Raw genomic sequence first — 21807 nt, forward strand, 5'->3', positions numbered from 1 at the left:
GGGAACCCGGGAGGCGGAGCTTGCAGTGAGCCGAGATCGCGCCACTGCACTCCAGCCTGGGCGACAGCGTGAGACTCCGTCTCAAAAAAAATAAATAAATAAATAAAAAAATAAAAAATAAAAAAAATAAATAAAAAAAAAGAAAACCGCATCCCTCTCAGCAGTCATTCCCTACCCACTGGCACCCATGTGTCCCCCTCCTCTCTCTGTGGATGGGCCTGTCCTGAACATTTTGATCACACACTGTGTGGTCTTTTGTGTCTGGCTTCTCTCACTGCGCGTGATGTCTTCAAGGTACATCCATGCTGTGACCCGTGTCAGAGACTCGCTACTTTTTTTTTATGGCTGCTAATATTCTTTTCCTTTTTTTTTTTTTTTTGAGACGGAATCTTGCTCTGTTGCCCAGGCTGGAGTGCAGTGGCACGATCTCGGCTCACTGCAAGCTCTGCCCCCTGGGTTCATGCCATTCTCCTGCCTCAGCCTCCCGAGGAGCTGGGACTACAGGCACCCACCACCACGCCTGGCTAATTTTTTGTATTTTTAGTAGAGACGGGGTTTCACCATGTTAGCCAGGATGGTCTCGATCTCCTGACCTCGTGATCCACCCGCCTCGGCCTCCCAAAGTGCTGGGACTGCAGGCGTGAGCCACCGTGCCCGGCTTGTATTTTTAATAGAGCTGGGTTTTCACCATGTTGGCCAGGTTGGTCTCGAACTCCTGACCTCAAGTGATCCGCCTGCCTCCCAAAGTGCTGGGATTACTGGTGTGAGCCACCGCACCCAACCTATGGCCGATAATATTCTGTTGTAAGGATATATCACGTCATTGATCCATGCATTGTTAGCGGACATTTGAGTTGCTTTCACTTTTTGGCTATTATGAATCACGCTGTTATGGGCACTTGTGTACACGCTTTTGTTTGAACACCTGTTTTCAGTTGTCTGGAGTATATTCCTAGGAGTGAACTGCTGAATTGCATGGTGATTCCACATTTATTTAACCCTTTGAGGAAATGCCAGTCTGTTTTCCAAAGCAGCTGACTGCATCTGCCTCCTAGACATTTGAACAATTCAATGAATGTGTATTGAACACCCACCACGGTCACTGCTGTGAACCAAACAGGCAGGCCACAGAGAGGAAACCGACTTACGGAGAAAAAAAAAAAAAAAATCAGAGGCGAGGTCCTGGCTGAGCAGGTGACATTTGAGCGGACTTGAGGAAGAGGAAGGGGGCTGGGCGCGGTGGCTCACACCTGTAATCCCAGCACTTTGGGAGGCCGAGGCAGGTGGATCACGAGGTCAGGAGTTTAAGACCAGCCTGGCCAAGATGGTGAAACCCTGTCTCTACTAAAAATACAAAAATTAGCCAGGCGTAGTGGCAGGCGTGTGTAATCCCAGCTACTCGGGAGGTTGAGGCAGAGAATTGCTTGAACCCGGGAGGCAGAGGTTGCAGTGTGCCGAGATCGAGCCACTGCACTCCAGCCTGGGCGACGGAGCAAGACTCCGTCTCAAAAAAAAAAAAAAAAAAAGAGGAAGTGAGCAGCCCCCAACTTGGGTCTGATCCCCCAGAGCGGAGCATCCTGACCCAACTTCACCAGGTCCTTGCAACCTCCCTTTACCACCATCTTTCCCCAAATACTTCCAGCCCAGCTCCCAACCCCACCCCCTGACTGACCCACACCCCGTTCTCAGCTTCGCAGCATCCCAGCCTCTATGCCCTGGACATCGTGCGATGTCCCCATTGCACAGGAGGGAAAGCCCAGATCCCACTGGGAAAGCCGCCCCTGTGGCCAGAAGCCCTCGGATCCGGATGTCGGGGGTTCTGAATAAATAAATAGGAAACGTCTCCGATGGGTTTTGCAGGATGTTAAGAACAGGTCCCACCTTGTCCTAGGGCTGGGGGCTGCCTCACAGGAACTTAACCCTAGCACCTCCGTCCCCATGGCAACCGGGGCGTGGCCCGACCCGGATCCGCGGGTCGCGCCATCCGGCAGCTGCTGGGAGTATCGCCCTCAGAGCGGGAGGAGGAGTCGGCGCCTCACCTACTGGCCCTTTAAGAGGCTCCGCCCGGCAAGTCCGCCACGCGCTCCCGATTGGTCCCGAGCGCGGCCGAGCGCAGCCGAACTTGACGCACCGCCCGCCGCCTTCCTTACTAACCTCCCACGCGGCTCAGCAGCCTCCCCAGCCAATCGCCGGCCGGCGCGCCGATCGGTATCTGCATGGGCACGCCCCGGGGGAAGGCCTCACCCAATGGGACCGTTCGCCGAGGCCTCATTAGCATGCCGGGGGCGGGGAGGGGCGGGGCAGTCGGCGGGGGTGGGCTGCGGGCGGTTGGTTGGAGCGTCGCGCAGTCGGGAGGTCCGGGAAAGTTTCTTTGGAGGTGAAAACAGCCGCGGAACTCCGGGCCTTGCGAGGGGGCGGGGGTGCGGGGGTCCCAGGGCCGGGTCGGGGTCTTTCCTGGGCCGGGGGGAACCGGCCCAGGCCTCCCGGGGGGCAATCGCCCAACAAAGGATTCTTGGGGCGCCCGCCCTCGAGGACTTCCCCGCCCCCGGATCCGGCCCCCCCAGCGCTCCGGGCCCGGCATCCCGGGGCTCTCCATCACGGGATACCCCAGTTCGCGGTCCGCCATCAATCAGCCCAGGCGCTACTCAACTCCGCCCGCGTCCGTGTTCCAGGTCCGGCCCGGAGCAGCCATGTCCCACGGCCCCAAGCAGCCCGGCACGGCCGCCGCGTGAGTGCTCCGATTCCCTCCCCACGCCCTCGCTACCTTCCCGGCTGCAGCCCTAGCTCCTGAACCCCCGCTCCAGTCACCCCGGCCGGGGTCTCGACCGCCCCCAACCTGGGTCAGGGGGCTTCTCCCTCCATCCAATCCTGCATACCCCACCTCGGCCTCCAGCCCCTCCCAGGAGCCCCGCTTGTCCCACCTTCCGCGGATACTGACCCCATCAGACCCTGCTTCCTCGGGCTCATGCACTCTCGCAGCAGCCCCATCGTCGGGCGTCTAAAAGCCTTGGGGTAGGCGTTTGGGGGAGGGGAGGCTCTAGGGACGGGGCTGACCTCTGTATCCTTGGCTCCAGGCCGGCGGGCGGCAAGGCTCCGGGCCAGCATGGGGGCTTCGTGGTGGCTGTCAAGCAAGAGCGCGGCGAGGGTCCACGCGCCGGCGAGAAGGGGTCCCACGAGGAGGAGGTGAGAGTCCCTGCGCTGAGCTGGGGGAGGCCCCGGGCTGCGGCCCCAGCCTTGAAGTCCCGCCCCAGGCTGGATTTGAATTGCTTGTGGCTCCGCCCACAGCCCAGATTTTCCTCCGGAAGCTGAGACCCCGCCCCGTGCGAGCTGCCACGCCCCTGACAGGTCCTCTGCCTCCCTAAGTCCAGGCCCCGCCCACCACACAATGCCAGCTCTGCCCACTCTAAGGTCCCGCCCACTTCCACTCCTTGGGGGCGGCACCCTCCCCATGGTCCTGTGGGCCCTTTCTCCAAGAAGCCACGCCCACCAAGCAGAGGCCACGCCTACAATCTAAGTAAACACCACCCCTGTGCTCAAACCTCGGCCCATAGTCTCTGGGATCCCCTCATCCCTGGCCAGGGACCCCTCTAAACCACCGTGTCCTGACTCCTGACTGGGCCCTACCTCCATCTCTTCCGGGTTCTTCCTCCCAACTAGGCCCCGCCCCGTCCCCGCCCATACAGCATTAGGCCCCGCCCATGCCCCTCTGAGCCCCGCCCCAGTACGCCAGGCCCCCCTCCCAACGACGCAGCCCGGTTCTGCAGCCGGTGAAGAAACGCGGCTGGCCCAAGGGCAAGAAGCGGAAGAAGATTCTGCCGAATGGGCCCAAGGCACCGGTCACAGGCTACGTGCGCTTCCTGAACGAGCGGCGCGAGCAGATCCGCACGCGCCACCCGGATCTGCCCTTTCCCGAGATCACCAAGATGTTGGGCGCCGAGTGGAGCAAGCTGCAGCCAACGGAGAAGCAGGTGAGCGGGGCGCTGAGCAGGGCCGGCGGACCCCCGTACTACCAGTAGCCCCGACCCCCAAAGGATTCCACGTGCAGGGCTTTTCCTTATGCCTGGTGAAATGCCCACCCATGACCAGTTTTTGTGTGTGTGTGTGTGTGTGTGTGTGTGTGAGATGGAGTCTTGCTCTGTTGCCCAGGCTGGAGTGCAGTGTCGCGATCTCGGCTCACTGCAACCTCCACCTCCCGGGTTCAAGCAGTTCTCCTGTCTCAGCCTCCCAAGTAGCTGGGATTACAGGCGCCAGCCACCACGCCCTGCTAACTTTTGTATTTTTAGTAGAAATGGAGTTTCGCCATGTTGGCCAGGCTGGTCTTGAACTCTTGACCTCAAATGATCTGCCCACCTCAGTCTCCCAAAGTACTGATATTACAGGCATTAGCCACCATGGCCAGCCCATGACCAGCTTTTGGGGGCGCGGCTAGCAAGAGGCAAGACAGATCGAAAACTGGGTGACCAACAAAGATATGTCTAAGAAGTCAGGATAAGGCCTGGATTTTTTGTGAAATCTGATTTTCATATACTGTTAGTTTAAAAATTGCAAAAACATCACGGAAATGTAACAAAAGCCACCGCCGCTTTGCACCCCTGTAAGTGAAATTTCAAAGAGAAAAACGGGTGCAGGAGGGAGTCTAGATATCCACATACCCTGGAGGTTGGGTGCCTGCCCATGACTCTGGCGCCCAGGAGTGTCTTGTCAGGGCGGGAGTTGGGGATGAGCCTGGGGCATGGGAAGTGATGTGGGAGCTCAGAGGTCCTTGAGCAACAGGCTGAGGAGCCGGTTCTGTCTGTCTGGAGGGAATAGGGAACTATGGAAGGTTCAGGAGAGGGGAGGGTGCTGTGAAAGCTGAGTGATGAAGACTGGGTCCTGGCGTTAGAGGCTTCCCCTGCCTCAGGTCTTTTGGTGCTGTCCCCCAGCGGTACCTGGATGAGGCCGAGAGAGAGAAGCAGCAGTACATGAAGGAGCTGCGGGCCTACCAGCAGTCGGAAGCCTATAAGATGTGCACGGAGAAGATCCAGGAGAAGAAGATCAAGAAAGGTGGGAGGGGTCAGGCGCGGTGGCTCACGCCTGTAATCCCAGCACTTTGGGAGGCCGAGGTGGGTGGATCATCTGAGGTCAGGAGTTCAAGACCAGCCTGGCCAACATGGTGAAACCCCCCCCCCCACTACTAAAAATACAAAAATTAGCTGGGTGTGGTGGCGGGTGCCTGTAATCCCAGCTACTCGGGAGGCTAAGGCAGAGAATTGCTTGAACCCGGGAGGCAGAGGTTGCAGTGAGCCAAGATGACTGCACTCTAGCCTGGGCGACAGGGCAAGACTCCGTCTCAAAAAAAAAAAAAGTGAGAAGGGCCGGTGCGAGCAATTGGGGTTCTGCTCTGTGGGGTGCGACCTCTGCCCAGGCAGGGCCTCGGCTCCATGGGGCACAGTCCCGTGGGATGGGCGGGGAAAAGATACATAACCAGAGTGAAGGGGGCTCACTCGCTACAGCGATGGGGGATTCCCAGACGCGGGGGACTCAGGTGGGGAGCTGGAGCCGGCTGAGCAGCACTAACCTAGGGTGCAGGGCATGGTCCCTGGAGGCCTGGGAGGCTGACTCTGCCCTTCCCCTCTCCCGCCAGAAGACTCAGGCTCTGGGCTCATGAACACCCTCCTGAATGGACACAAGGTAAGCGACCTTCCTCTTCTCAAAGCACCTGCGGGAGAAAGGTCTGGAGGCTTCCAGAACCCTGAGCCAGAGCTCCGGGGAGAAAGCGATCGCCACACGCCCAGATGTGTGCAAGCAGGGGCGGTACCACTGCACCGTGGGGACGCTATTGGTGGCACTCCCACCCGGGGTGCCCCAGGAGACCCTCCCAGGCTTGGGACACACCCAGAAAGCGTGGCTGTCCCCTACCACCAGCAAAATTGCCACTTTGTCCCTTCCTGTTAGGGTGGGGACTGCGATGGCTTCTCCACCTTCGATGTTCCCATCTTCACTGAAGAGTTCTTGGACCAAAACAAAGGTGAGCGTTAACTGCGGTCCTGATGCGAACTCCGTGGAAGTGGGTAGTGGAGCGGAGCGTGGGCCAAGAGGGCCCCAAGGCTGGAGGAGACGGTTCGGGAGGTTTCCTATGAGCGCCCAGGTGCGCGCCGTCGCCCTAGCAGCTGATGTGGAGCAGGAGGCAGACGGCGCAGTGAGGGAAGCCCAGTGAGGGAAGCCCGGGCAAGGGGCACGTCCCTGGCAAAAGCCCGGCGGTGGGGGAGAGGGGAGGCGCAGGCTCTGACCCCGTTCCCCCTATGCCCGGCGCAGCGCGAGAGGCGGAGCTTCGGCGTTTGCGGAAGATGAACGTGGCCTTCGAGGAGCAGAACGCGGTGCTGCAGAGGCACACGCAGAGCATGAGCAGCGCGCGCGAGCGTCTGGAGCAGGAGCTGGCGCTGGAGGAGCGGAGGACGCTGGCGCTGCAGCAGCAGCTCCAGGCCGTGCGCCAGGCGCTCACCGCCAGCTTCGCCTCACTGCCGGTGCCGGGTGCGGGCCCCGCCCCCATCTCCCAGTCCCGCCCGGGTCACCGAGCCCCGCCTCCTCCCCCCTTCCGCAGTCACCTGGCCCCGCCTATTGCCCCGCCCTCATCGCACACACACAACCCCCCCCAGCTCCGCCCCCTTCCCCACCCCCGCACCCCTACTCCATTACTCCGTCTGGTTCTTCCCAGACCACCCCCGAGCTCCGCTCCGCGCCCCATTACTCAACCCTGTCCCCGGCCTCGCCCACACCGACCGCGTCTCCCTGCCACGACCTCTCCCGACCTGTCCCCGCTGAATCGCCGACTCCCGCGAGCACCTGATCCCCTCCTCCCGCAGCCCCTTTGTGTCCCTACCTCGGAGGTTCCGGGCACCGCTCCCTACCGGCCCCACCCTCGCTAGCCCCTCTCCCTCGCCAGCCCCCGACCAGCCTGAGCACTGACCCGGCCTCCCCGCTCGCCTCGCCACGCCACGTCCCCACCTCCCCACGCCCCCATCACCCATCCCTCCCCACGCTCTGCTGACCACTGAGCACCCCCTCGCCCCCCAGTCCCGTCCCACGCGACCCCAGCCCCCCAGTGTCATCCCCACTTCCCCGACCCCGTTCCCTCCATCCGTGACTGTCCTCAGCGACCCTGGACGCCCGCCTCCCCACCCTGCCCCTGTCCCCGCCATCCTCCAGGCCCGGCTGACCTTAGCCCACCCTGCGCCCCTCCTGCGCTGGCCCGGTCCTGAGCTCCGAGCGCCCGCGCAACCCGCCCTGAGTCACCCCCTACCTCTGCCCCTGGAGCCCCTGCCCGCGACTCCCCGGCACCCTTGCCTCACCCACTCACCTGTCCCCCAGGCACGGGCGAAACGCCCACGCTGGGAACTCTGGACTTCTACATGGCCCGGCTGCACGGAGCTATCGAGCGCGACCCTGCGCAGCACGAGAAGCTCATCGTCCGCATCAAGGAAATCCTGGCCCAGGTCGCCAGGTGTGTGCCGGGCGAGGCGGGGCGGGGCCGGGATTCTGGCCCCAGGTGTGTCCGCCCTGCGGTTCCCCAGCTCCGCGGGGGCTGCCGGGTGGGGCTCCACAGCATGATCTTACTAGGAGACCACCTCCCGGGGAATCGCCCTGCGGTCGCCCCATGCACCAGTGCTGGGATGGTCGGGGATGTTCTGCCAGACCCCCCGAGCCGGCAGGACCCACTCGGGGGCACCAGAACTTCCCCACAGCTTCTCAGGGTGGATCCCAGTGCCCGGGTTAGATGGGTTCAACGCCTATACCCCAACCCTGGCATCTGTTGGAGCAGCTGATGGGCCATGGCCTCTGGGGTTCCCCAGGGCCGGGGTGGGGGCCAGAGATGATGAGGGTCTCATCCCAGGCCCTCTGCTCTCTTGTTTCAGCGAGCACCTGTGAGGAGTGGGCGGGCCCACGATGCAGAGGAGAAGCTGTGGGCGCGGCCCTGCCCCACCCCACCCCGTGGACGAGAGGCTGGGGGTCCACCCTTTGGGGCCTGGTCCCATCTTGCACCTTGGGGGCTCCAGCCCCCCTAAAATTAAATTTCTGCAGCATCCCTTTAGCTTTCAGTCTCCCCAGACCCCTGAACCCAGAAAAAGCACTCGCTGCGCGCTACACCCAGAAGAACCGCACAGCCGCAGGTGCCCCTCCTCGGAGGACAGCCACACACTATACTGGCTCTCCACTGGCTCTCCAGGCCACCCCCGGGACGCAGGGCAGACGAAACCCACCCCTAGCACACAGCAGGACCCCCCAAATTACTCACTATAGGGGGTCTGTGCCACAGGCCACACAGAGCTACCTTGTGGGGACTTACCGGGGGTGTCCCCCGTATGCCTGTACCCCAGATGAGTAGGGGCCGGCCTTGCCCATCCTGCCCTCCTCCGGCCAAGGGACCCTGGTGGGGGTGGTCCCTTCCCACTGCTGGATCCGGACTTTTTAAATAAAAACAAGTAAAATTTGTGTTTTAAGCTTGTGAGTGTGTAAGGTTGTTTGGGGTGATGTGGAGGGTTCAGAAGGTGCAGCCTGGGCCCCCATGACATCCCTGCTGGGGGCGCCAGGCCTGCTCTCTTACCTCTAGCAGAGCCTCGGAGTTTCTCGGATAGGGAGACAGGAGCCCAAACTTGCCCGGGTCCGAAGAGCAAGTCAATGGCAGGGCAGGCGTCTCCATCCCTCCCCACCTGAAGTTGTGTACTGTGGGCTCAGCACACATCGGGGACTTGAAGCACAGGGGACAGTCACGGCTGCTCAGTTCATCCTTCAACTTGTGTCCGCACGGGGGTTCAAGTCCACTTTGTAGCACACTGACTTTGGGTGGGCCACGGTTTTGTTTATTGTGTAAAATACACAACATAAACCTTACCATTATAGCCATTTTGTTTATTTATTAGAGACACGATCTCGCTCTGCCAGCCAGGCTGGAGTGCAGTGGCCCAATCATAGCTCACTGCAGACTTGAATTCCTGGGCTCAAGCGGTCCTCCTGCCTCAGCCCCCCAAAGCCCCAGGATACAGGCGTGAGCCACCACGTCTGGCCATTTTAGCCATTTTAAAATGCACAATTCAGGCATTTAGTACATTCACAATTTTGTGCAATCATCACCTTTATCTAATGTCAGCACATTCTAATCACCCCCAAAGGAAGTCCCGTCCTCATCAACAGTCACTCTCATCCCCTCCCCAGCTCCTGGCACCCGCAAATCCCCTTCCTACCTCTGTGGATTGACCTGTCCTGGATATGAGACCGCACACAGCATGACCTTTTTTTTTCAGACGGAGTCTCGCTCTGTCACCAGGCTGGAGTTGCAGTGGCGCGATCTCGGCTCACTGCAACCTCCGCCTCCCCGGCTCAAACAATTCTCCTGCCTCAAGCCTCCCAGGTAGCTGGGACTACAGGCGCCCGCCACCACACCCAGCTAATTTTTTGTATTTTTAGTAGAGACAGGGTTTCACCGTGTTAGCCAGGCTGGTCTCGAACTCCTGACCTCAGGTTATCTGCCTGCCTCGACCTCCTAAAGTGCTGGGATTACAGGTATGAGCCACCATGCCCAGACTGTGTGTCCTTTTGTATCTGGCTTCTCTCACTGAGTGTGATTGTCCTCAAAGGTCATCCACGCTGTGGCCTGTGTCAGAGCCTCATTCCTTTTGGTGGCTGTCATGGTCCAGCGTGTGAATGAATCCGCTATATGGACCCATCTATCTGTCAAAGGACTCTAGGCTGTTTCTACCATTTACTTGTGAGTGATGCTGCTGTGAACATTCATGTACATGTTTTTGTTGGAATGACCATTTTCCATTCTTTTGGAGATACAGACTGCTGGGAGTTCTGCGTTTGGCTTATTTTGTGTACGTGTATATGTGTGTGTGTTGCTTATTGACAAACCTTTCCAGAGACTTTTGCATTTAGTGGCATACATAAGACATCCTAAAAAATTTGGAGAAAACCCATCCTGGCTAACAAGGTGAAACCCCATCTCTACTTTAAAAAATACAAAAAATTAGCCGGGTGTGGTGTCGGGTGCCTGTAGTCCCAGCTACTCAGGAGGCTGAGGCAGGAGAATGGGGTGAACCCAGGAGGCAGAGCTTGCAGTGAGCCAAGATTGCACCACTGCACTCCAGCCTGGGCGACAGAGCGAGACTCCGTCTCAAAAAAAAAAAAAAAAGTCGGAGAATAATCTGAACCCCAGAACCTCTGAATGTGACCTTATTTGGAAATAGGGTCACTGCAGATATAATTAGTTAAGATGAAGTCATTACTGGAGTAGCGTGGGTCCTAAGTCCAACATGACCGCTCTCCTTATAAGAAGATAAAATTTGGACACAGACACGGAGAAGAGACAGCCAAGTGACAACACAGGCCAAGACTGGAGTTATACATCTAGAAGCCAAGGAACGTCAAGGAAGGCCACCCACAGCCGGAAGCTGTGGACGTCAGGCAAGATTCTGCCTGGGGACTCTGAGGGCCCTGCCAGGACCTTCCTTGTGGAATTCTGGCCTCTGGAGTTGTGAGAGGATCAGTTTCTGCTGTTTTATGTCTCCCCATTTGTGGTGCTTTTTGTTTATTTTTTATTTTTTAGGGGTGGGGGGGGTCTCACTATGTTGCCCAGGCTGATCTTGAACTCCTGGCTCAAGTGTCCTCCTGCCTTAGCCTCCCAAAGTGCTGGGATTACAGTTGTGAGCCATTGTGCCCACCCCCATCCCACACTGCTGCTGCTGCTTTTTTTTTTTTTTTTCCAGACAGAGTTTCGCTCATGTCACCCAGGCTGGAGTGCAATGGCACGATCTCAGCTCACTGCAACCTCCACCATCCAGGTTCAAGCGATTCTCCTGCCCCAGCCTCCTGAGTAGCTGGGATTACAGGTGCCTGCCACCATGTCCGGCTAATTTTTTGTATTTTAGTAGAGATGTGGTTTCACCATGTTGGCCAGGATGGTCTTGAACTCCTGACCTCAGGTGATCCACCTGCCCCAGCCTCCCAAAGTGCTGGGATTACAGGCGTGAGCCTCCATGCCCAACAGCTTTTTTCTTTGAGACAGGGTCCCACTATATTGCCTAGGCTGGAGTGCAGTGTCACAATCATAGCTCACTGCAGCGTCGACCTCCCTGGGCTCAGGTGATCCTCCCACCTGGTCCTCATGAGTAGCTGGGACCACAGGTGCCTGCCATCACTCTTGCCTAATTTTTTTTTTTTTAGACGGAGTTCTCACTCTATTATAGCCCCAGGCTGGAGTGCAATGGCTCGATCTCAGCTTACTGCAACCTCCACCTCCCAGGTTCGAGCGATTCTCCCATCTCAGCCTCCTGAGTAGCTGGGATTACAGGCACTCACCATCACGCCCAGCTGATTTTTGTATTTTGAGTAGAGACAGGGTTTCACCATGTTGCCCAGGCTGATCTCAAACTCCTGACCTCAGGTGATCCACCCGCCTTGGCCCCTCAAGGTGCTAGAATTACAGGCGTGAGCCACTGTGCCTGGCCAATTTGTTCCTATTTGTGAGATGGGGGTCTTGAACTACTGGGTTCAAGCAATCAGCCTCTCAAAGTGCTAGGATTACAGGCATAAGCTACTGCGCCCAGCTGTTTCTTTGTGGTTGGGACAGGATCTTGGTCTGCCACCCAGGCTGGAGTGCAGAGATGCCATCACAGCTCACGGCAGCCTGCACCTCCTGGGTTCAAGCCATCTTCCCACCTCAGCATCCCAAGTAGCTGGGACTACAGGTGCACGCCACCACACCCAGCTAATTTTGTATTTTTTGTAGAGATGGGGTCTCACCTGGTTCCTCAGGCTGGTCTCAAACTCCTGGGCTCCCAAAGTGGATCCTCCCAAAGTGGACCCCAAAGTGCTGGGATCGCAAGCAAGAGCCACCTCACCCCACCCAGTGTGTGGTGCTTTGTTACGGCTGCCATGGGAGACTCACACAACCCGATACTGCCAACCCCCCTCACTCTCCACCCCAGTTTCACCCTTTCCTGGCACAGATACCACCACCTCAAATTTAGAGTTTCTCATTTCTAGGCAGGCCTGGAAAATACCATTTTGCATCAGTTTTTTTATTTAAAAAAATTTTTTTTCAGCATACAATTCAGTAGGTTTTGGTACATTCAAAAAGTTGTGTGGGCTGGGCACAGTGGCTCATGCCTATAATTCCAGCACTTTCAGAGGCCAAGGCAGGCAGATCACTTGAGACTGGGAGTTTCTAGACCAGCCTGGCCAACACAGTGAAACCTGGTCTCTACTAAAAATACGAAAATAGGTGGGTATGGTGGCACATGCCTATAATTCCAGCTACTTGGGAGGCTGAGGCAGGTGAATCCCTCTCTCTATCTCTCTCTTTTTTTTTTTTTTCGAGACAGAGTCGTGCTGTCTGTCCCAGGCTGGAGCGCAGTGGTGCGATCTTGGCTCACTGCAACCTCCGCCTCCCAGATTCAAGCAATTCTGCTTCAGCCTCCCGAGTAGAGATGGGGTTTCACCATGTTGTCCAGGCTAGTCTCGAACTCCTGATCTCAAGCGATCGCATGCCTCAGCCTCCCAAAGTGCTGGATTACAGGCGTGAGTCACCACGCCAGGCCTTCCATAAACTTTCTTACCTCATCCAAACCCTTCTGCTACTTTCTTTTCTCTCCCCATGTTCAGTTTGTGAGGCTCCTCCCAGGCGGAGGCTGTGTCTGGCTCTGCTGTAGGGCCCGCCACTGCAGGCAGGATGGCTGTTTATTGAGCCAACATTCCTGGGTAGGAATCTGATGGATACATAGGTGTTTCCGGCATTGCATTCCAGTGGATTTTTACCAATGCCTCCTGGTGCCTGGGATCTCCTCCCTCATCTGTGACCTGGACATCCATTCACTCCTCACCAAAGATCACTGAGTACCCGCTGTATGCCAGGCACTGCGCCCTGGGCACTGGGCATGGGGACAGAGCAGGGGAACAGCCCCCGCCCTCCTGGAGCTGACATTCCTCCAGTCCTGGAGACAAACAGGATGCCAGATGAAATAAAATAGCAGCTGGGCGCCAAGGCTTATGCCTGTAATCCCAACACTTTAGGAGGCTGAGGTGGGAGGATCCCTTGAGGTCAGGAGTTCAAGACCAGCCTGGCCAACATGGTTTTAAACCTCATCTCTATTAAAAATACAAAAAAAAAAAAAAAAATTAGCTGGGCGTGGTGGTGTATGCCTGTAATCCCAGCTACTGGGGAGGCCAAGACATTAGAATTGCTTGAACTTGGTGGGCAGAGGTTGCAGTGAGCTGAGATCGTGCCACTGAACTCCAAACTGGGTGACAGAGTGAGACACCGGCTCAAAAAAATAATACTAATAACATTAAAAATAATAAAATAAAATAAAACAATGACCTCGCCTAGCAGAGAGTAAGTGCCCCAGCACCCTCAGCCATCCCTGTCCTTTTTTTTTTTTCTTTTTGAGATGGAGTCTGGCTTTGTTGCCCAGGCTGGAGTGCAATGGCACCATCTCGGCTTACTGCAACCTCCGCCTCCTGGGTTCAAGTGATCTCAGCCTCCCGAGTAGCTGGGATTACAGGCGTGTGCCACCGCCTCCGGCTGATTTTTGTATTTTTGGTTGAGACGGGGTTTCACCATGTTGCCCAGGCTGGTCTTGAACTCCTGACTTCAGGTCATCTCCCAGCCTCGGCCTCCCAAAGTGCTGGGATTACAGGCGTAAGCCACCGCTCCGGGCCTGTCCCTGTCCTTATTTGTGGTCCCTGTTCTTCCAGGGTCCTGAGCTCAGGACCCCCAGACTGCGGGTATCCCCGGGGAGGGCGCAACTGGCCCTGGCAGGGCCCGGACACCTGGGGCCCAACCCACCCCTGCGCAACCCGCGGTGTCGCCTTCCCGGGCGGCTCGGGTTCCCGGATCCCCTTACCCGGCCTTCTCGGCTGTCGCGTCCCGGGCCGGGGGAGGGGAGGCTTCAGGAAGCGACGGATCCGGCGGCGGCGGCGGCGGCGAGGGCCCGGGTGGGTGACCGAACTTCTCCCGCCATGGAGGGCGCAGTGGCCCGGGAGGCCCGGGAGGCCGAGGCCCCGCGCGCGTCTGCGCCCCCGCCCGCGCCCTCGGAGCCCCCGGCTGCGCCCCGCGCCCGCCCGCGCCTGGTCTTCCGCACGCAGCTGGCGCACGGGAGCCCCACGGGCAAGATCGAGGGCTTCACCAACGTCCGCGAGCTGTACGCCAAGATCGCCGAGGCCTTCGGGATCGCGCCCACCGAGGTAAGGACCCCGGACACCCGCGCCCGAGACCATCCGCCTGATGTGGTGAGGGGTGGGGAGCTTGGACGCTGGACGGGAGACCCCAGATCCCCGGATCCCAGACGTCGGGGTGGCTGCCTAATCGCCGGATCTCAGAGACGCAGCCCTCAGAGAACGGGGTGCCACACCCCAGGGTTCCCCTTTGCACGCTCTGCGCAAAACATGGGGAGGTCTTAGGTCTAGCGGACCCCTAGATATTCCAGAAAATCCTCTGCGCAGACCTCGCTTGGAGCGGACCCCAGCCCTCGGGGAAGCTCCTCTGTGCTTCCTGGAAATAGCTGGCATCTGGGGTTCCAGATGGTCCCCTTGGAGATGGGAAGTCTGAGGCCGTGGTGCGGTTGGGGGGTTCCTGGGCATTTTTCCAATCCGGGTCCGTTTGGTCTGCAGCCCCCAGAGGGCGCCAGCAGATTAAACCTGGAGGTCTGGGGGCTGGAGGTCCTGGAGGTATGGAGAGGGGTCTCCACCTGCCGGAAGCCGCCTTCTCCCTCCTCTCTCCATTCTCGGGAGGTCCCACGCCTTGCCCTTTCCCATGGGCTGGGATCCTGGTCGCTGGGGACAGGGGCCTGCGCAGATAGGGCGGCTGCATGGGAGGATGCGTGCCCTGGCTACCTCTGCGTTCCTTCTCCCCCGGGAAGATTTTATTCTGCACCCTCAACAGCCACAAAGTGGACATGCAGAAGCTCCTAGGGGGCCAGATAGGCCTGGAGGATTTCATCTTTGCCCACGTGCGAGGCGAGACCAAGGAGGTGGAGGTCACTAAGACAGAGGACGCTCTGGGGTTGACCATCACGGACAACGGGGCCGGCTACGCCTTCATCAAGGTGCCCGGGAGGGGGTGGGCAGGTGGCCTCCTGGGGTCCAGCAATTGCCCCCACACTCTGGGTCGACGTGGGTTCTGGGGATTCGAGGAGGGTGGCTGGGGTTGCCCTGCCAGCGACGCTGGATCCCTGCAGAGAATCAAGGAAGGCAGTATCATCAACCGGATCGAGGCAGTGTGCGTGGGTGACAGCATCGAAGCCATCAACGACCACTCCATTGTGGGCTGCCGCCACTACGAGGTGGCCAAGATGCTCCGGGAGCTGCCCAAGTCCCAGCCCTTCACCCTGCGCCTGGTGCAACCCAAGAGGGCCTTCGGTGAGGCGGGCGGGCTGGCGGGAGCTCTTCCCGAAGTGGGTCCTACGGATGCCGGGGGTGGAGGAGGGTCGGGGATGGGACGGGCTGGAAGGTTCTAGGTGCACCCGCTGCATGGCTACTAGCTCCTGGCAGGGTAACAGAAACTGGTAGTTTCTATTAATAGATTGTTATGGAACCAGTCTGTGGGGGAGGGGTGGGGGAGAGACTGGGTAAAGTGGAGTGGGAGGAGGAGGCCTCCAGAACCACTTTGTAGCCAGGCTGGGAGCTTTTTTTTTTTTTTTTGAGAGGGAGTCTCACTCTGTGGGCCTTGGATGGAGTGCAATGGCCCGATCTTCAATCTCAGCTCACTGCAACCTCCGCCTCGCGGGTTCAAGCGATTCTCCTGCCTCAGCCTCCTGAGTAGCTGGGATTACAGGCACCCGCCACTGCGCCTGGCTAATTTTTGTATTTTTAGTAGACACGGGGTTTCACCATCTTTACCAGTCTGGTCTCGAACTCCAGACCTCAGGTGATCCACCCGCCTCAGACTCCCAAAGTGCTAGGATTATAGGCGTGAGCCACTCTGTGCGCAGCCTGGGAACTTTTAAAGTAGTGCTTTGAGGTCATGGTGGATTCTAGAGAATGAGAATATGAGAAAAGTTTTCTTTCTTCTTCTTCTTTTTTTTTTTTTTTTTTTGAGGCGGAGTCTCAATATGTCGCCCAGGCAGGAGCGCAGTGGTGCGATCTCAGCTCGCTGCAACCTCTGCCTCCCAGTTCAAGAGGTTCTCCTGCCTCAGCCTCAGGAGAAGCTGGGATTACAGGCGTGTACCACCATGCCAGGATAATTTTTGTATTTTTAGTAGAGATGGGGTTTCATTATGTTGAACAGACTGGTCTCAAACTCCTGAGCTCAGGTGATCCACCCGTCTTGGCCTCCCAAAATGCTGGGATTACAGGCGTGAGCCACTGCGCCTGGCCGTGCCAGCTAATTTTTAATATTTTTCTTTTTTTGAGATGGAGTTTCACTCTTGTTGTCCAGGCTGGAGTGCAGTGGCACGATCTCGGCTCACCGCAACCTCTGCCTCCCAGGTTCAAGTGATTGTCCTGCCTTAGCCTCCCAAGTAGCTGGGATTACCCAGACAAGAACATACCTAGATTGAGGCTCCTGCCACAAGGAGGGTCCCAAGCAGTCCCTAGAAGAGGGAGAATGAGGGCATGGGACTGGGACGTTAGTTCTAAACTTGCTCCATTACACCTCATTCTGGACTTGTGATTTAGTTTGCTGGGGACGGGAAGTGTGGAATCTCGAAAGGGTCTCTGGAGATTCGCCGCAAAGGAGGACTTTGAAGGGGAGGAAGATTCTAGAAAGGCTCGGCTGGTGGCCTCCCAGGGTTTACAAAGATGTGGCTCCACCCAGAACCCATGGCCATCCCTCACTCTGTTCCCTCCAGATATGATTGGCCAGAGAAGTCGGTCCAGCAAATGTCCCGTAGAGGCGAAAGTGACCAGTGGGAGGGAGACCCTGCGGCTTCGTTCTGGGGGGGCTGCCACAGTGGAGGAGGCGGTGAGTGAAGGGGAGGGGTTCTTCCCAGGCTTCTGCACCTGCAGTTCTGCCACTGAGTCAGTGTGGCCTTGGGCAAGAACTTCTCGGAGCCTCGGTTTCTCTGCCTGCAAAATGGGTCCTCGTTGAAAGGTGGGGCAATGATGTGGGTACCAGCACTACTGACTCATGTGAGGGTCCAGTCCACTCTAACCTTAGGGGTGGGGGTCTGGAGGGGCTGGGCTGGAGGGCTTCAAAGTTTTTCACCCCTGACTTCCCTCTCCTGTGCCCTCAGCCCAGTGAGTTTGAGGAAGAGGCATCCCAGAAGGTTGATGACCTGCTGGAAAGCTACATGGGCATTCGGGACCCCGAGCTGGGTAAGGGGCCAGGGTAAGCTGGGGGGCCCTGGCGGCAGGGCAGCCTACGGGAGGAGGCAGGGGTCCCAGCGGGAAGTTTGGAGTGGGGAGTGCCCTCACTGACAACCCCTCCGGCATGGCCCGCAGCGTCCACCATGGTGGAGACGTCCAAGAAGACAGTGAGCGCCCAGGAGTTTGCACGCTGTTTAGACTCCGTCTTGGGCGAGTTCGCCTTCCCCGACGAATTTGTGGTGGAGGTGTGGGCCGCCATCAGCGAGGCCAGGGAGGCCTGTGGCTAGTCTGCCCTGGGGGAGCCCAGCACAGCCCCAGCCTGGAGCCCCGCCCCCTGCCCCAGCCCTGCTCCAGAACCCAGCCCTTCTCTAGAATCCAGCCCAGATCTGAGGCCAAGCTTTGTGCTAGAGCCCAGGCCAGCTCTGAGACCAAGCCCAGCATTGAGAACAAGCCGTATTCTAAAACTCAGGCCAGCCCTGAGACCAAGCCCAGCTCTAGAACCCAGATGGGCTCTGAGACCAAGCCCAGCTCTAGAACCCAGATGGGCTCTGAGACCAAGCCCAGCTCGAGAACCCAGATGGGCTCTGAGACTGAGCCCAGCATAGAGACCAAGCCCTGTTCTAGAACTCAGGCCACCTCTGAGGCCAAACCCAGCTCTAGAACCCAGATGGGCTCCGAGACTAAGCTCAGCTCTAGAACTCAGATGAACTCTGAGACCGAGCCCAGTATTGAGACCAAGCCCTGTTCTAGAGCCCAGGCCAGCCCTGAGGCCAAGCTCAGCTCTAGAACCCAGATGGGTTCTGAGACTATGCGCAGCTCTAGAACCCAGATGGGCTCTGAGAATGAGCCCAGCATTGAGACCAAGCCCTGTTCTAGAACTCAGGCCAGCTCTGAGACCAAGCCCAACCCTAGAACCCAGATGAGCTCTGAGTCCAGGCCCAGCATAGAGACCAAGCCCTGTTCTAGAACTCAGGCCACCTCTGAGGCCAAGCCCAGCTCTAGAACCCAGATGGGTTCTGAGACTAAGCTCAGCTCTAGAACTCAGATGAACTCTGAGACCAAGCCTAGTATTGAGACTAAGTCCTGTTCTAGAGCCCAGGCCAGCTCTGAGACCAAGCCCAGTTCTAGAAACCAGATGAGCTTTGAGACCAAGCCCAGCTCTAGAACCCAGATAAGTTCAGAGACCAAGCCCAGCATTGAGACCAAGCCCTGTTCTAGAACTCAGGCCACCTCTGAGGCCAAGCCCAGCTCTAGAACTCAGGTCAGCTCTGAGACCAAGCCCAGCTCTAGAAACCAGATGAGCTCTGAGACCAAGCCCAGCTCTAGAACCCAGATAAGTTCTGAGACCAAGCCCAGCATTGAGACCAAGCCCTGTTCTAGAACTCAGGCCAGCCCTGAGACCAAGCCCAGCTCTAGAACCCCGATAAGCTCTGAGACCAAGCCCAGCATTGAGACCAAGCCCTGTTCTAGAACTCAGGCCACCTCTGAGGCCAAGCCCAGCTCTAGAACCCAGATGAGATCTGAGACCAAGCCCTGCTCTGAAGCGCAGGCCAGCTCTGAGATGAAGCTCATCTCTAGAATCCAGCTGAGCCCTGACAACAAGCCAAGCTCTGGAACCCAGACAAATTTTAAGACCCAGACCAGCTTGGAGACCAATCCCAGTTCCAGAATCCAGGCTAGTTCGGAGACCAAGCCCTGCTGGAAAACTCGAGCTGACTCTGGAACTCTGGACAGCTCCACAATGCAGCCACACCTGGACACTCGGTCTAGCTCCAGAACCCCAGTTAATTTTGGAACCCATGTGAGATTCATGAAGCAACCCAGCTCTGGAACTCCAGCCAGCTCAGGATTCAGAGACAGCTCCCAAACCAAATCCTATTCAAGAACTCAGACCAGCTCAGAAACCCAGGTCCACACAACTGCCCAGTCCAGATCCCAAGCCCAGTTGCATCCAAGTACCCATCCCCACCCTGCAGCCCAGTCCAGCGCCAGTGACGATTCCAGCTCTGAGACTGAGCCCAGCTCTAGAACCTCACCTAGTGCTACAACCAGGCCCAACTGCAGGATTCAGACCAGCTCTGGAACCCCATCCATCTTGGAAGCAAGGCCCAGCTCCAGCACACAGCTTGGTGCCAAGCCCCACTCTCCCTGCAGAATGCAGGTCAGCTCTAGAATGCAGACCAATTTCAAGGCCTGGCCAAGCTCCAGAGCTCAATCCAGCCCAGGCACTGCACTCAACTCTAGAACTCAGCTCAGTTCTGGAGCACAGGCTGGTTCTGAAATCCCAGCCAGCTCCAAAACACAGACAGTGGCTGAGACCCAGCCAAGTTCCAGAATCCAACTAAGCTCAGGAGTCCTACCTAGTCCTGGGACCCAGGCCATCGCAGCAACAGAGTTAAGCTCCACAGCCCCGTCTAGTTCTGACAGCAGGCCCAACTCCAAGACCCAGCGCTGCCCAGGAGCTCGACCAGCCTCTGGGACTCAATTCGCCTCTAAAACCCTGCCAGGTTCTAGGTACCAGCTCCAGACCACAGCCTCAGAGAGCTCTGGTATTCAACTAGACTTTGGGAAGCAGACCAGCTCTGGAAGTCAGCCTAGCTTTGGAACGCAGCCCAGCTCTGGGACCCAGATAAGCTCAAGAATTCAAGCCAGCTGTGGAAGTCAGCTTAGTTCTGGAACGCAGCTGATTACTGGAGCCCATCCCAGCTTCAGAACTCAGACCGGTTCCGGAAACCAGCTCAGCTCTGGGACCCAGGCCCGTGCAAGAATTCAGCTCAGCCTCGGAGCTCATCTTAGCTCCAGAACCCAGTCCAGTCCTGAGACCGGGCTCAGCTCTGCGGCTCAGCCCAGCTCTGGAACCCAGCCCAGCTCTGGAACCCAGCTCAGCTCTGGGATTCCGTTCGGCTCTGAAACCCAGACTGGCTCAAGAATTCAGCCCGACTCCGGAGCCCGCCTTAGCTCCAGAACCCAGTCCAGCTCTGAGACTGGGCTCAGCTCTGAAACCCAGACTGGCTCAAGAATTCAGCCCAGCCCTGGAGCCCACCTTAGTTCTGGAACCCAGACTGTTTCTGGAACCCAGTCCAGTTCCAGAACTCACATCAGTTCAAGAATCTGGCTGAGCCCTAGAAATGGGCTCTCCCCACAGACCGCTGGCCTTGACCCTAGAATCCAGCTTGAGGGCCCTGCCGCAACCCAACCTCAGCCCGCAGGCCCACCCCCCAGAGACCCCACCCCAGCCCCTAGCAAAGACCCCCAGCCTCTGCCTCAGCCCCAAGAGCAGGTACGTGGCACCCAGGCCAGCCTTGGCCCCATCCCAGGCTTATCCCTCGCTTCCTACCCGGCCCCTCAGCCGCAGGTCTCCTCAACCCCCGAGAAGCCAGCCGTCTCTCCCAAGCCCCAGGTGGGACCCCAGAAATCCACCCCACCCACCATATCTGTCACTCTTAGTCCTGCCCCCAGAGGCCTCCTGAGTTCCCAGCTGTCTGAGTCCCCAGCTCTGGCGCCTGCCCCTTCCCCAACTCTGGAGGAGCCAGAGCCCCACCCTTACCGCGGGGGATCGTAGCTTGGCTGTGACCTAGCCTTGGCTCATGTGGTTCTCACCCTCTCCTGTCCCTCCCAGCCTGGGCCCCCCAGAAGCAGCAAGTGACCTTATTTCCCCAGCAGGCGGTGGTGGCGGGGTGTGTGGTGGTGAAAACAGGGGCTTCAGTTTCACCGGCCCTGGCTCAGATCCAGGTCCTTGGAGGGAAAAGGAGGGCAGGAGATGGGTTGCACCGCATGTACCCTGAGGGTTCATGGTGAATAAAGGCACCTTCCATCTCTGCAGCCTGGTGTGTCATTTTGCAGGGAGTTTGGGGGAATGCCAAGATATGGGGCTGAGGGGTTGACGGAAACTATGGCAACCTCTCGAGCACCTACTGTGTACCAAGCACTTCATTAAGCACCACATAGTGGTGCATGGGACAGGTGCTCCACGAAGACCCAGCCATTGGTCCTTTTTTTTTTTTTTTTTTTTTTTTTCCCTGAGATGGAGTCTGGCTCTGTCGCCCAGGCTGGAGTGAGTGGCGCAATCTCGGCTCACTGCAAGCTCCGCCTCCCAGGTTCACGCTATTCTCCTGCCTCAGCCTCCCGAGTAGCTGGGACTACAGGCGCCCGCCACCACGCCCAGCTAGTTTTTAAATATTTTTTTTCTTTTTTCTTTTTTTTTTTTTTTGAGACAGAGTCTTGCTCTGTCGCCCAGGCTGGAGTGCAGTGGCCGGATCTCAGCTTACTGCAAGCTCCGCCTCCCGGGTTCACGCCATTCTCCTGCCTCAGCCTCCCGACTAGCTGGGACTACAGGCGCCCGCCACCTCGCCCGGCTAGTTTTTTGTATTTTTTTAGTAGAGACGGGGTTTCACCGGGTTAGCCAGGATGGTCTCGATCTCCTGACCTCGTGATCCGCCCGTCTCGGCCTCCCAAACTGCTGGGATTACAGGCTTGAGCCACCGCGCCCGGCCTAAATATTTTTTTTTAGTAGAGATGGGGTTTCAC

At 58.0% G+C, this 21807-nt stretch overlaps 2 protein-coding genes across 7 annotated transcripts; both read left to right on the forward strand.

Annotated features, from left to right (window-relative positions):
• Positions 1-2330: 2330 nt before the first annotated feature.
• Positions 2331-8477, forward strand: HMG20B (high mobility group 20B). 4 transcript variants are annotated; one of them, XM_077979159.1, is made up of 10 exons: positions 2331-2420; positions 2673-2728; positions 3075-3183; positions 3765-3968; positions 4923-5043; positions 5624-5670; positions 5935-6007; positions 6295-6510; positions 7348-7480; positions 7893-8477. In XM_077979159.1, the coding sequence occupies exons 2-10, from the start codon at positions 2691-2693 to the stop codon at positions 7903-7905; spliced, it is 954 nt and encodes a 317-aa protein (XP_077835285.1). In that variant the 5' UTR covers positions 2331-2420; positions 2673-2690; the 3' UTR covers positions 7906-8477. The 4 variants fall into 4 exon arrangements, with proteins under 4 accessions (XP_077835285.1, XP_077835287.1, XP_014977947.1 ...); XM_077979161.1 differs by having other exon boundaries at positions 5627-5670; XM_015122461.3 differs by having other exon boundaries at positions 2331-2377.
• A 5359-nt stretch (positions 8478-13836) lies between these two features.
• GIPC3 (GIPC PDZ domain containing family member 3) lies at positions 13837-21102 on the forward strand. 3 transcript variants are annotated; one of them, XM_077976407.1, is made up of 7 exons: positions 13837-14220; positions 14895-15080; positions 15213-15393; positions 16824-16936; positions 17208-17302; positions 17416-18541; positions 18668-21102. In XM_077976407.1, exons 1-7 carry the CDS (start codon positions 13996-13998, stop codon positions 20840-20842), a joined length of 4101 nt encoding a protein of 1366 aa, XP_077832533.1. In that variant the 5' UTR covers positions 13837-13995; the 3' UTR covers positions 20843-21102.
• The last annotated feature ends 705 nt before the right edge of the window (positions 21103-21807 follow it).

Source organism: Macaca mulatta, chromosome 19 (genome assembly GCF_049350105.2).
Source record: "Macaca mulatta isolate MMU2019108-1 chromosome 19, T2T-MMU8v2.0, whole genome shotgun sequence".
NCBI classification, from domain to species: Eukaryota; Metazoa; Chordata; class Mammalia; order Primates; family Cercopithecidae; genus Macaca; species Macaca mulatta.